Source organism: Heliangelus exortis, chromosome 5, assembly GCF_036169615.1.
Source record: "Heliangelus exortis chromosome 5, bHelExo1.hap1, whole genome shotgun sequence".
NCBI classification, from domain to species: Eukaryota; Metazoa; Chordata; class Aves; order Apodiformes; family Trochilidae; genus Heliangelus; species Heliangelus exortis.
Window position 1 is genome coordinate 14,102,858 of NC_092426.1, and position 14,572 is coordinate 14,117,429.

The 14,572-nt window shown below is 34.5% G+C and overlaps 1 protein-coding gene across 7 annotated transcripts in view; it reads left to right on the top strand.

The window, feature by feature from the left end:
- The window catches only part of ATG2B (autophagy related 2B), a 44,977-nt gene extending 30,708 nt beyond the window's left edge, over positions 1-14,269 (top strand). For 4 of the 7 annotated variants that reach the window (XM_071745655.1, XM_071745654.1, XM_071745658.1 and 1 more), the window contains exons 33-42: positions 616-810; positions 1,336-1,437; positions 2,971-3,049; positions 3,891-4,095; positions 5,035-5,104; positions 5,860-5,942; positions 6,386-6,507; positions 6,688-6,842; positions 7,665-7,814; positions 8,451-12,857. In XM_071745655.1, the coding sequence (XP_071601756.1) occupies positions 616-810; positions 1,336-1,437; positions 2,971-3,049; positions 3,891-4,095; positions 5,035-5,104; positions 5,860-5,942; positions 6,386-6,507; positions 6,688-6,842; positions 7,665-7,814; positions 8,451-8,681 (1,392 nt within the window). In that variant the 3' untranslated portion in view covers positions 8,682-12,857. Of the gene's footprint in view, positions 1-615; positions 811-1,335; positions 1,438-2,970; positions 3,050-3,890; positions 4,096-5,015; positions 5,105-5,859; positions 5,943-6,385; positions 6,508-6,687; positions 6,843-7,664; positions 7,815-8,450; positions 12,858-13,571; positions 13,922-13,964 lie in introns of those variants that run through there. The other 3 variants (XM_071745657.1, XM_071745656.1, XR_011726231.1) reach the window with 3 other exon arrangements.
- The last annotated feature ends 303 nt before the right edge of the window (positions 14,270-14,572 follow it).

A 14,572-nucleotide genomic window follows, 5' to 3' on the forward strand; every position in this document is an offset into this window, starting at 1 on the left:
GATGCTCTGGGGGTTCTTGATACAGGGGAAGATTTCTAGGTAACCACAAGTCTTTAATTGAAAATGAGAACTACATCAAGAGATCAGGAAAGGGAAATCATTCGGTACTATTTAGAAATTCAGAAAGGTAATATATTAGAATATACATGGACTACAGTGTGTAAAGTGAAAGGAAATGGAGGCTGAAGAAGCTACTTGAGAAGTCTGTTGGTATGAAAGAAAGCTTACTTTCCTAAGTGTAGAAGGGGCAGGATTCAAGAACTCAAAGGCTGCCTGGTACAGGCTTCGACATGGTGTAAGAAAGATTTCAGCACTGAAGGAAAAAATCAGAGTCAATATTAAAGCCAAATTGTTCATTATGTTACACTGATTCTTTGTTATGGCTTGAATTTGAATCCTAAAACATGAACATGTACATAACTAGGAATTAGAAGATTTCTACTGCTAGGTGTGAAAAATTATGAATAGTTTTCAGAGATCCTAGTATTACTGCTGAAAATGTAAAATAATAAAAATTCTTGCGTGTGGTATGGGATGGGGTTTTTTGTTGGTTTGGTTTTAAGGTTTATTTTTCACTGAAGCTTATTTTACTGTTTTTTTTCTCCTGCTCAAAAGGTGAAATTCCAGCATGAGGTATATCCTCCAGGTGGTGCAGAAGGTGAATCTAGTCTGGTGGAGCAGCCAGTGTCACGGCAGGTTTTTATTGTTCAAGACCTGGAGATCAGAGATCGCTTAGCTACGTCACAGATGAATAAATTTCTCTATCTGTACTGCAGTAAGGAGATGCCCAGAAAGGCCCATTCAAACATGGTACATTTATGGGTTATGTTCATTGTAATTCTAGTGATTAGACTGTTATAGTGGGGTTTATATAAATTTCTTAATCTTGCAGAAGAAACATGAAGCCAGGGAACACTGAAGTAATAGAAGTTGTTGATAGTCATTTGCTTGATTCCTTACAGATATTAAAACTAATTTAAAAGTTTGGGTATTAATACTTTGGTAGCTTTCACATTTTGATTTTGAATGAGCGTCTGCTTGTATGATTAGGCTTTTCATGCCTAATGTCTGCATTCATGTCTGCATTCATGCAGAGTTGAACTTTTATTGAATTCTGTAATCTTACTGTTTCTCTAAAAAATTTAATAATTTGTTTTTGAGGGTTTTCTTGTTTTAATTTTCAGTAGCATCCATAGTAAGTTATTTGTTAAATACTAGCTTTATAATCGATAAATGGAACCAGTTTAGTATAGAGGTTTTTTAGTAAAGGTTTTCCTATATAGTATTCTGAGATTTTTGTGAATGTTACTACTTTTATTTACTTTTTTTTTTCAGTTAACAGTTAAGGCTTTGCATGTCCGTCCAGAGTCTGGCAGATCCCCACAGGAATGTTGTTTACGTGTTTCACTAATGCCTCTTCGCCTCAATATTGACCAGGTTTGTTGTACCAATACAAAAAGTAAAATAATTTTTTTTATGTATTTAATGCTACTGGAATTTTTTTACCAGATACTTTTAACCAGCATACATATCTTATGTGGTTGGTTTCTTGGTTTGAATTGCAATTTTATTTATGCTCAGTCACACATATCTTTGGATCTCTACTGCTCTGTTTATATCTATATTAGAACTTCCCCTCTGCTCCAGCTGTTCCAGAGACTAGTCTTATTTTTAATGTAAAAATTAAGGACATCTGCAGAACTGAGTGTTTACTCAGTAATGCTGGTTTACCTCCTGATACTTCTTATTATCTGAAACATTTTGAAATAGTGACTTAAGAAAAGGTATATACTTATTCTTGAGTGACATTGCTTTTCTTGTTCATGAGGTGGCTTTGGTGTTTTTAATTGAAAAAAGTTAATCATTAATCCAGAAGCTGTTCACAATGTTTTAGTCAAGGACATGCAGTGCTTGGGGACTGCTTCTTTGAGTCTTTGCTCTTGCTGTCAGCTTCAGTGGCATGAAGAACAAAAATGGAGGAAATTGGTTTACTTTCTTTAGCAAAGCTTTTTGCAAAGTATTTTTAATATACTCAAGAAACAGAGTTGGTTTTGCTACAATAGTAAGGAAGCTACATGTTTGTGCATTCAAATTTAAAGCAGAGTTAGTCTTAATTGAGCCATTTCTTGCTTGATTTAACATCTGCAGAGAGATGTGCATCTTTGTATTTGAAGAGCACAATTAGGAGTTCCATACCTACCTTCTGTTTCTCTCAACACACATTAGAGACCAGGTTTTTATTTTTTTCCTATTGTTAGGAAAAGTGAACTCTCTATCATTTGTAATAATTTCATATTAAAAAAAGGCATGAAAATACTGCCATCAAGTGAGAAAATAAGTTCCCTCTTGGTTATCTTTTTTTATGGTCTTTTATACCATAAACAAAAATTCAGCTTCATAACTTCTGCAAAATCAACCACAGCTTTCTTGGAAGCATTGGATGAACAAGGCATCAGTATGATGCATCTGTCAAAAGAAGAAAATGGAATGTAATAGCTTTAAGACATTAACAAGACAGAAACAGTAGAAATATTAATGACTTGTAATGAAGCATTGGTGAGATCTACTTTGGAATATTTTGTCTGACATTTTCAGTGCTAAAGATGATTATAAACTATGCTGGAATACCTTGGAAATCAGAAAAGTTCATAACCATTAAAATGCTTGGTTTCTGGAATGGTCCTCAAGCTGAGGGTAGAGATGATGAAAACCCTGGAGTTTTAAAACAGAGCTAAATAGATTATGAAATCGTGTTACATGTAGCAGGAGGCAATAACCAAGAGGATGTTTCTGATTTCTGTCCTAGATTTCTGTGTGGCTTCTGCACTTGTTAAAGGATTAAAAAGAAACGTGTTTTTGTTTATACCCATATAGAAATAAAGAGCTGGAATAGTACATAATATTTATTAGATATTCAAGGTGGTGTTTTGTTTTGTTTTTAATCTATTTGTATTTTATCTTTCACATTAGGATGCCTTGTTTTTCCTGAAGGACTTTTTCACTAGCCTCTCCACAGAAGTAGAACTCTTAGTTACTCCAGATCCTGAAGGTATACACATACAATGTGAAAGGGCTGCTTCTTTCTGCTCTAGTGTTTTCTTGTGTCTAAATTCCCATTTAAATTTTGTGTGTGTAAAAGAATTTGCATTAGTGACCAAACCCGAACACCAGTAGCTCATTTGTTAGGAAGCAGAAACTTCAGGTATTTTAGTTTTATATTAAATAGATATCAACAGAGGTCTTGGACACCTAGGTTCCCCATTTATACAAAATTTTACTAGAATTGGAGTGTATTTAATAACAAAAAAAGTCTGAAAAAAATGTATATAGTGTTAGGAGTTATTATTACATAAAACAAATACATTATTTAAAGTGTATTTCATAATAGACTATGTCTGTGTGATAGCTTGAAGTGGTGTAATCCCTAGAGAAGAGAACAGAGTTCCCTTCATATTTAAATATTCTCTTCATGTTTTAAATAAGCAGTACAATGGATGTGTACAGTTACAGCATTCTTGATCAACTACACTGTCTGATGCAAACCCTAGTGTATTTCAAAAAGCTTTTTTTCCACTATTAACTGTATCTGTGAGTCTGTTAGCAGCTGTACTTTACCTGTTTCCTTAGAGACATCATTCTGAAATGTGTGAAATGAAGTACTCTGCAGTAATGCAGATGATTATGCTGATGCATGAACCTCAATATAAGCTTGTAATATTTCTGTTGATGACTAAGGTATTATCTTGCTAAGAGAATCTTAATATTGTCCTGCTAGTAATTTCTATTAATAAGTATTAGATCTTGCTAAGCATACAGTAATTCTTAAAACACAGTCTTTTATACATGTGAAAAATACGAGTCAGTTTACTGTGCGTAACTTTTTGTCTTAGTTAAAAAGTCTCCTGGTGCTGAAGTTACGTGTAGTTTGCCCAGGCATGTCAGTGGCCTTAAGGAGCCAAGTCCAGTTATTTCTTTCTCATCACAAAAGCAAACAAGTGAAAATGGTAGTGTGGATTCTGTGGATGCAGTTAATGGAGATGATCATAATTTCTCACAAGAAGTGACATCGTACAGTGATCAGCCAGTATTTTTCAGGTAAACTTTCATTATAAAATTTCCTGTAGCACACAGCTGTTCTGCTGGGTGAAGTGTGATGATAAACTAATTAGACCTGATGACAAAGGGTATTTTTTTGTGTGTATGTTTACTGACTACTTGTGGAAATCAAATATATTTGTTTCTATCACTGCAAGGTAACTGATTTTTTTTTAAATTAACTTTTGCACGCTACTGTGCACAAGAAAATGAAACAATTAAAGCTCTGCCATATACAGGACTGATAATGAGCTGTTTTACAAGTATAAAGAATAGTTTTTGTACTCTTATGTCTAACAATGTAAAACATATCTAATATAACCAAAGATGAGAGTATATAAAGGAAAAAGGATATCATGGGATATGTATAACATTAAAATACTACGAGAGAAACTGTAATGCAATCCTGACTGGGAAATAATTATAAGAATTGCAGCTTGTTGTGCAGAGGCTTTTTGTGTGTATTCAGATTATTATTAGTACCTCTAACAACAAATGCCTGCTTTGGTAAGCAGTGCAGAACCAAATTACTCTAATTCTATTTCATCACATATATCACCAACAGAATTTTTTTAATAAGCTCCAGCAGAAGAGCTGTACAGCACTATCATTAGGTTTGTTTTTGTTTTTTTTTTCATGGAATTCATGCTGTAAAAATTGTGGAAGGTGTTAATCTGCAGGATTTGTAGCATTGTTAGAGGACTGTTAAATTGATTATAAATGCTGTCACTAGATGTTAAACCAAGAAAAGCTGAATTTGCCATTGTATTGTATATACTTAATCCCAAGTACTAACATGGTAACTAGAGAATTTATGGTTTATTGAAAGGTTATGGCATCCTATTCTAGGAGGGTGGGAAACCATGGACTTGGTTTTTTTGAAAGATAATTATTTCCTTTTCATGTTTCTCACTGTAAAGTTTCCTTTGTATATCCCAGAGAATTTCGGTTTACATCAGAAGTTCCAATACGGCTCGATTACCATGGCAAGCATGTTTCAATGGATCAGGTTTGTGTATAATCCTGATTTTGTAGAAAAAAAATTAATGTTGTTTGTTTGGGTTTATTTTTTTCCCCCATGAGATAGGATATGTTTTTATGCTCCCTGCTCATTACTGATGTAATCTTGAAAAATGCAGATTTTTTTTTCTTGGTTTCAGTAAAGCTTAACTTTGTTTCACTCTTAATTTGGAAACCAAGAGGTATATCCTTCCAGTATGATTAGCTCTGAATGAGACCTGAGAGTCATATTTATCAACTCAGTGGCTGGCTGGAAATCTTTCTAAAAAGCTATTTTAAAAACAACTTACTCTACTGAGTTTACAGAGCAGACCTCAAAAATTCTATTTGCATAACCAGATTTGTATTCAGGCATGACAAATCAGTAAGAAAATACAAGAAAAAGCAGCAGCTTCTTGAATTTGCACTGCTGCCAAAGAAATAAAAAAATGAAATAGCAGCTTTAGAATTCCTGAAACACCACCAGATATGTGTTTACATCGTTTCTTATATCTTAATATTTTTGAAGAATCCCTGCTTTATCCAGATGTTTTTCTTAGAGTAGCCTATTAAGCCAGGTTCCATCTTCTGCAAGTGTTTGTTACATAACTCTTAACACTGTAGCAAGTAGCATTTGGGAGACTGGAAGAGAATCAGATTTGACAGAAATACCTGCAATAAGAGCTGAGATAATGAAATTACTTGTCACCTACAGATTGTACAGGATAAGTAAATTCACATGATAACAAAGTATTTCACTTACAGGGGACACTAGCTGGGATTCTTATTGGGCTTGCTCAGTTAAACTGCTCAGAACTAAAGCTGAAGAGACTTTGTTACAGACATGGGTAAGTATTTTGAATCGTAGGTTAACACTGGTACTGCAAATACTCAAGTGTATGGTAAATAACTGAATGCAGCAAGCAAAAAACAAATTCTCTGATAGGACAATCTAATAAGTTTTCTGCCTCTACAATATTACTTGAATCTAGTTTTTGTCAAATACATAGTATTCAGAAACATTTATTTTTCAGGTCAGTATTTAATATATGAGCTAGGCTTGGTGCAGAACTCTGTGTTTACTTTCCATTGAATTGGATGTGATGATGCAGTCTTGAATTTGGTTTTCTAAAGGCCATACAAATAAATGCTTGGATTAGCCAACAAGAGGTGGCTCTTGAAAACAGCTTTTCCTTTTGCTTAAATGACATCTTTGTTTTCTTCACTGGATAATTAATTTGTCTTATTAGTAATTGTATGTTTAAAAAAACAATAATTTTATTTGCTTTAGTTTATTAGGTGTGGATAAATTGTTTTCCTATGCCATCAGTGAATGGCTTAATGATATCAAGAAAAACCAGCTACCAGGAATTTTGGGAGGAGTAGGGCCTATGCATTCGCTCGTGCAGTTAGGTAAGTTCATTCTTATTTCTTTGCAGACACATATGGCAGGTTTTTAAAAAAAACCCACAAAAGAAAGTCCAACAAGAAATCCCTCCACAAACAGTTTTTACACTTTTTCTCATTTCTTCTCTAGGCTTTCTGCTTATCTAAGATAACTTTCTAACAATGATTTTCTGTCTTCATCTTCAGTCCAAGGTCTGAAAGACTTGGTGTGGTTACCAATAGAGCAGTACCGAAAGGATGGCCGTATTGTAAGAGGCTTTCAAAGAGGAGCAGCTTCTTTTGGTACTTCAACTGCAATGGCAGCACTGGAGCTTACAAACCGAATGGTTCAGACTATACAGGTATTACAGTGTATTACTTCTGGACTTAGACAAAAAGGAAAGTGTTGCTAGTAAGCTATTAAGGTAATACCTTAAAAAGTAAAGGTTAAGAGCATGTCATAAAAAAAAGTAAAAAGAGACTGAGCAAAACTTGCCAGCAGTTTGTGAGGTGAGAACTGTAGCATCAAACACAACTGTTAGAAACTTGTGTTAAAATATTCCTGAACAACCAAGGTGTTAAATGCTTCTTAATATCTTTAATGTATTACAATGTACAGTATAATACTACAATATTCAGCTGCAGTAATTCACTGACACTGAGAAATGTTCTTTGCACATGTATGTATTCTAGTAATAGATTAACATAACTTCTTTTTAAATGTCAGCTTATCTGTGGTTATTAAAAAAACCAACAACAAAAAAACAACACAAAAAACCTAAAAGACAGAAACAGACAGAAAACCAACTAAGACCAACCAGCCAGAAACATTTTTTTAAAAAAGTCTCAAAACCCATACTAATTGTATGTATGTGCACACAGTCTGTTTTCACTCTCTATCTTGAGAATTTTGTACACATTAGAGGATGCCTTTGAAGGTATGGCAATTAACAGGGTAAAACTGCACCAAAACCTACAATATTTGTTCTTGCATTATGACACTTAATATGTAGTTAGAGATGCACCCCTTCTAGAAGTTCTTGTAAAGATGTAAATGAATGTTATTTGTGTAATTAGAATTCTTTTGTTTCAATGATGTCACCCTGTTGATAATTTAATTTGTGATCGGGTGATGTAAGACTTCTTAAATATTAAATATTATTGCATTTACTCCTGATCTTCAGGCAGCTGCAGAAACAGCTTATGACATGGTATCACCAGGGCCTACTTTCATTGAAGCAAAAAAGATCAAACGATTCCCCCGTCATCGTTTAGCTCATCAGCCAGTGGACCTACGAGAAGGTGTAGCCAAAGCTTACAGTGTAGTAAAAGAGGTGAGTAATTGTCCTTAACCAAAATTGAGAGTTATTTCTTAAGACAGCAAATAAAATAGCAGATATTATTTTAAGCTGACCAAACAAGATTTTCTTCATCAGTATTCAGTGTTCCATAGTGAGGTTTTACAAGTGTTCCAAGACATGGAAACCTGATTTGCTGCCCCATGTCATCCATCCTTCCCTTCCCACTTCCTTCCCCTGCCCCCCCCCGACTAGTTAGTCTTAATTCTGAGGTTTTTAGAATGTAAGCATAATGCTGGAATTAAAGCAAGTGAAAGCTATCTTTACTGTGTAAATGTGTTAAAAATTAGAATGCTGACCTGTTTTCACTGTAATTCTTGTACTTTCAGTTAGTTGCACCTGTTACCATATCTAGGAAGTTAGGTCTCAACTGTGGACTTTTCAGTGAATTCTGTTACTTCTGAATAGCTTACAGTACCCCACACCTATAAGTTGAAAGTAGTATTATTTTAAGCCTCATTAGACAAACTGAATCATGTTTGTATCAGTATAGTTGTACTATAGTTATAATGCAGATAACAAAGAAGCCAAATGCATTTTCAGTTTCCACTAAAATTTGGAGAGGTTGCTTTTTCTTTTTCGGCGAAACTAATTTATGTTAATTTCTTGAAGGGGATTACTGACACAGCCCAAACCATCTATGAGACTGCTGCTCGTGAGCATGAAAACAGAGGAGTAACTGGAGCAGTAGGAGGAGTCCTTCGCCAAATTCCACCAACTGTGGTGAAGCCTTTCATTGTTGCAACAGAGGCAACCTCAAATGTTTTAGGTGGGATGAGAAACCAGATCAGGCCAGATGTGCGTCAAGAAGAGTCTCAGAAGTGGCGCCTTGGGGAGGATTGAGATTACAAATGTGTCCCAGCAGGCAGGTAACAAGGCTGGAAATACAGCTTTAGATGGAGCTCACCCTGTTTTGTCATGTTCATCTCAGGAACAAATGGGGTTTTCAACTATTGATAACAAAATACACACAACCAAAATTACTTATGAAATGAAACACTAATTGGTACTTGCTAATACTCTGTGTTACCAATGCATCTGGTTGATAGTGCCAAACCTAGCAAAGCATGCGCTGCCACCTCGAGACATGCTTGCTCTGTCCTGTTTACCATATTTTTCTTGGTAGATTTACCATCTGAAGCAGTAGCCTGTATGGTGAAACTAAGTACACTTTAAAGATGCTTTCTGAGCATAGTCAAAGAACTGCCTTCGGGAGAGGGCTCTGCAGATGCTCTCCACTGACTAAAGGATAAAAACTTTAATTTTGGACATGAGACCTGAAAGCTATGTAATATGGAAGAAGATAAGATAATATCATTTAGTGGTCATAAGCGTTGCTTTTAATGTGGCACTTAAAGCCAGGGCAAGCTTGATAACTATTCAGAATTCAGATTCAGTGTTGATAAACCTATAAACAGGATTTGTTCCTAAATATTAAATACCTACATTTGTGGGTCATTGAAGAACCTGAATGTTGCAGATATGTTCTGTTGTGTTGCACTTTAAAGGTTATGGCCTGTATATTGTGCTTTTTTTATAGTGTGAATAAAATGTAATGTGCATTATCCTTTATGTGGTTTAGAAGCTTACACAAATTATTGAAAAGAGCATCATTTGATAATGATCCTACGAAGTGTCTTAAATTTCTTTAACTACTCATTATATGTAAAAACACTTTCATCTTCTCTTATACTAAGTACAATGCTAAAGTAACTATTCTTCAGAAAAACAGCAGTTAAATATTACTGTGGTGAAAAGTTGTTTGTAAGAATGAGAAACCCTAACTAAAGTAAAAACAAATTATTTCATAATCTTGTAGTTAAAATTCTAGTCTAAAGACTTTATTTTAATAATCCGCTTATGTTTAAAGTTCGTATTGTTGCAGAGTTGCTGCTTTCATATGATATTTTTAATTTAAAGTGTACATCGTCAGTTATTTGACAGTGAGTATTTGGGGTCAGTTAATTTGAACTGGGGATGGGTGAGAGGATAAAAAAAAAATAAATTCAAAAATCAAAGTTGATACTGATGAAGTGACCAGGACCTCCACAGGGCCTTATTAGAATGCTACTGACATTGCACCATTTCTGAGCAGTTAAAACAGTTGTGCAGGAATAACCTTTTCTTTGTATTGGCAAAGCAGAAGGATAAAGAGCAAGAACTGTTTTGAACAGAGAGATACTAATTTTGATTTCCAGCAGCTTAATACTTCAGAGGACTAGCCAGAACATAAGTTTGTCATAGTTGTGGAAAAGTGGAAAGCCTGCTATGTGGAAATTTCCACTGAAAGAGGGACATCAGATGCTTTTCATCAGACTTCAGTCTGATGAGGGTGATGAGGAAGTGGTTTCCCTCTCTTTCTGGTTAACAGCTGCCACTAGCAAAAACATTGCTGGTGGACCTTACAGAACAAGTAGGAGTGCATGAAGAAAAATAGTTACTGCTTATTCATCCTGATATTATACTAGGTACTCCTGAACACCAAAGAATCTTGTCTAAAGGGTTAATAATTTGAAAATGTCCCTTCTACTGGGAAGACTTCTGCAGTCTGCTTTATTATTTTTCATAAAACAGGATTCAAGTTACAAATTCTTGCTTTGGGGAGCTGGTGATTCTACAAAGTTTTGTTTTCATTCACTGGAATGTTGTGGTAATCTTTGAAGACCTGGTTATTTCAGTTAAACAGCTTGTTCTGAGCATAAGGAGATGCTTTTGCAAGCACAAATACCTGCAGATGTAATGACACAAAATATTTTCTGATGTAAAAATACTTTGTGTAGTTCATACTTTTGTCCAGTAATCAGAGAGCTCTGCTTTAAGTGAGAGCTCAAAACTTGAGCATTTTGCACAGGAGCAAGTTCCGTGTTTGCAGTTTGGCACCTCCTGAGTGCCTTCTCAAGAAGTGGAGATAAGTCAATGCAAGTAAGTAGTAATAGTTTGCAATTACCATACTATGTAATTTTGGCTGGTCCACTTTGTCCAATTAATTGGAGTATACTGTAATAGTCTAAATCTACATATTTTCTTCCCTTTTGACATTGCTGAAAAGGAGCAGTAGTATTTCAGTTTTCTTTTCATTTTCAATTCTGTTATGATCTGATTGTACTGCAGTACAATTAGAATTTATTTTTATATGAGGGCATGCTGTGAAGGTAGAACATTTTTATAGAGTGTCTCTCATTGTCAACGATACAGATTGAAGAAATTTATTAAACTTCACTTTTCACTATGTATAAACTTCCATTTACTGCCTGCACTTTATTGAGAGTTCAGTGAAATTAATTTAATTTTTTTCCAGTGTTATATTTTTACAAGCAGTTTCTTAATTTTTGAGTGTATAGTCTACATTTTTTTTCATTTATAACTGAAAATTTTTCGGAGTTTGAAAAGTTTGGAAAAAAACCCCAACAAAGCCCATAAAACTTTCCAAACTAGTCTTTACATTGTTTTCAAAAATATTTCTTGTATGGAGCACCTTGTGTTTGATTTGTTAAATCAAAAAGTATATATTGTATATGAGAAGGGATTCATCAAATGCTCTGCTCAATATTGTAAGAGTTTTCAAGCACTTAAAAAAAATACACAAAATGAGATTTGACTCTGGACAGATTTCCTGGCAATGGAAGCCTATGGATAGATTAGTGTGTTCTTTGTTAGCACAAGATGTACATAAATATTTTACTTGAGTTTTCCACCAAAATCAGTTGCTACAGGTACTAACAGTTTTCATATGTAGTGGTGTCACAGTCCGTAATAGTGGGTATAAACTGGCACAGTCTGTGTTTAATGTTAAAATTTGCTTATGTTGAACTAACACTACTATTGCTACTACTGTTACTTATTATGATTCTGTCCTGATTGACAAAACTGTCATCTTAGGGTTTCTTAAGCCTCCTGGCACTTCAAATAAATACATTGATGTGTGCCTGACAAGTACCTGAAAACCATCAAAACAAACCAAATCCCGTACTTCATAAGAATCTTAGCAGTGACTTGAGAGTAACAAATAATCACATTCATGGAAAGGCAGCTTCCATTTTCTTTCCAGTATCTGTTGACAATTCCTGAATACCACAGCTTTTTAGCAATGCAGTGCACCCTATGTATACTTGCCCAGTGGTGAGAATTAGGTCAGTTTTTATTTTCTTGTGAAGTGTTTGATTATGAACATCAATTGCTTTCTTTCATTTACAGCTGTATAATTGAGTTGTCAAGAAAGGTTTCTTAATAAACCAAAAAGCTGTTAATTGGTTATGAAAAAGACACTCTTACTGAACAGGATCCATATACCTGCAAACGTGGTACTGATTTTACTTTAAATGTTGAAATGTATTTTATAGAACAGAGAAATCCAATAATTCGTTTAGAGTAGTAAAATACTTCTCAGTCTTCTAAATATCCTAAATCTCACAGCAAGTAAGCATTGTCAGAAAAGGTATGGATATTTATGTCAATTTATGTCAATTTGGATCCATAGTGTGCATAGTTCTCTCAGTCTCCAGGCTTCATGGTTTTAAGCTTCTGACAACTGTTTTAAGTTGCTCTACATGCTGAATCTTGTTTACAATTAAATTAGATACTGTAAATTAAGTAGAAAAATACAAGTCATTGCATTTGTACTGATTTCCTAATAGTAAGGTAGCTCAGACAGAAACACAGCAAATTGTGTATATGTTTGTGTATATTTTTTACATTTTTGCATTTATAGTAGTTTTGTGGTATTGTTTGTATACATTTTGCTAGTATAAAGAATATAATCTCTTGAAAAATCTCCTGCAAACCACTGTTGAAGGGAATTGACTATTTCAACTTGAATTATTTTGCTTAAAGTTCTTGTCCCCTCAGTATGTCCTTGAGAATTATTTTTGACCATAATTTATATGGCACCAAAAATGTATATTTTAGCTTATTAAAATGCTGAAAGGCCTGAGTGCAAATAGGTTGTCCTGTTAAATATGTTTAATGAAATATTACAAATTTGTAACAATACATAAATAAATATCTTAATTTGTTCCTTGAGTTGGTTTTCTCTAGCTATAAATATAACTAATATTGAAAAGTCTCCCAAAATAACAGAGTTAACAGTTAAAGCTTTTTACCTGCCTGGCTATACAGCTATACCTAAACAATTTTTAAAAAATTGTATACTTAATGAGAAAAAAAAAAAAAGCTAAAATTGCATAGAAGTCAGAACCTGGGAAATGAATTAATGTGGCTGATACAATTTTAACCTACCTCAGTTGTTCAACTACAAACTGTTCTTTACTGTAAAATCAAGGCCCATTGCCACATTTAGTTACTGAGCATGTATTTCTTATGTCCGTATCCTATGGAGATTTTAAAGCTTCTTTGGCTTCCAAGTGCTGTGAAGGAAGCAAAATATCTAATTCCTTTCAGGATGCTTCAATGATGCTCACTTTCCATACATTTGGTTACAAGCATCTGAAAAGGGTTCGTAGAAGGCTGAGTACTGAGTAATATTAAAAACTGGTGGCACTGCCAGAACCCTGAATAGTGGGACACATATAAGTTTAAATAATTTTTTAGTGTGTTTTGTAACATTCTTACAGCCTAGAAAAACAAAGTCACTGGGTATTCGGTTAGCCCTTCATTTCAGCGGGAAGCTGTCTCTCACCCTGTGCAGCTCTTCTTCCCCTTTTTAAGCAAGACCTCATGTGGATTGCCTTCCAATTTCAGTATTTTTATTTAAAAGCTCTTAATTTTTTCTTTAAGGAGGTTCTGTGTGAGCAGAATGAGAGAAAGTGAGAGGGGAATTTCTCTGCAAGCAAGCGGACAACTTTCCTCTTGGCTCTTCTGAGCATGACTCATAAAAGTGACCAGGGATATTTGAACAAATGCTGTGGTGAGGGGAAATGTGGACCACAGGATGAATAGGGAACAGCCTGGAATTAATTATTGATCATGCTAAGAGAGTGTGATAAAATAGAAGGGTTTATTTCACTTGTACCTAATGTTTTGTTTTGTAAAATCAAATGTTATAAAGTTATAAACTCCTCTGATTTGTAGTCTCTGCTTCTGTGTATTTTTGAGGCTCATTTAAGAAAACATTTTTATAAGAAGTACTCCTAAGTGTTTGTGGTTTTCTGAATTTTATGCCTGCTGTAGTTCAAGCTTGTATCTACAAAACTTGTACCTGGGTGGCCAGAATACCAGGCTTCATTTTGTCCAGATAAGCCCCAGGGAGATGATAAAGGATGGCACAAGCTAGAATCGTAACCCACAAGACCTATTTTTCTTTCTGATACCAAGGCATGTGTACCAAGGATACTGGGTACCTCCAAGGATGTCTCCAGGTTGGTTACAAGAGCAAAGGAAACAAAGGGTCCACAATTTATGACATTCCAACTGAGAATTTATGGGAAGCCACCAGTATGACATACCAGCCCTGAGCATTACATGATATTCTTGAACTGCATTTTTAATTCAAGATGACTGTCTACCTTTCTTCTCTGTTTCCCACCCTCCCTTAATTTTTCATTCCTGTTAGTGATTTTTGTTAATAACATTCCAAATATGATATTACGTAATGGTTTTTTTTCAGGCAGCTTGTATTTCTAGCAAATAGTGGTTTAAGCCATTTGATATTATTATGGATAGTAAAAGACTGCATAAAGCTACTTTTGACTCCCAGATAAACTGAGATTTCAAAGCTATTTCGTTTTGAAACGAAGTGATTAGCTGAAAGCAGAATTTACTGAAAGGCAACAATGAAA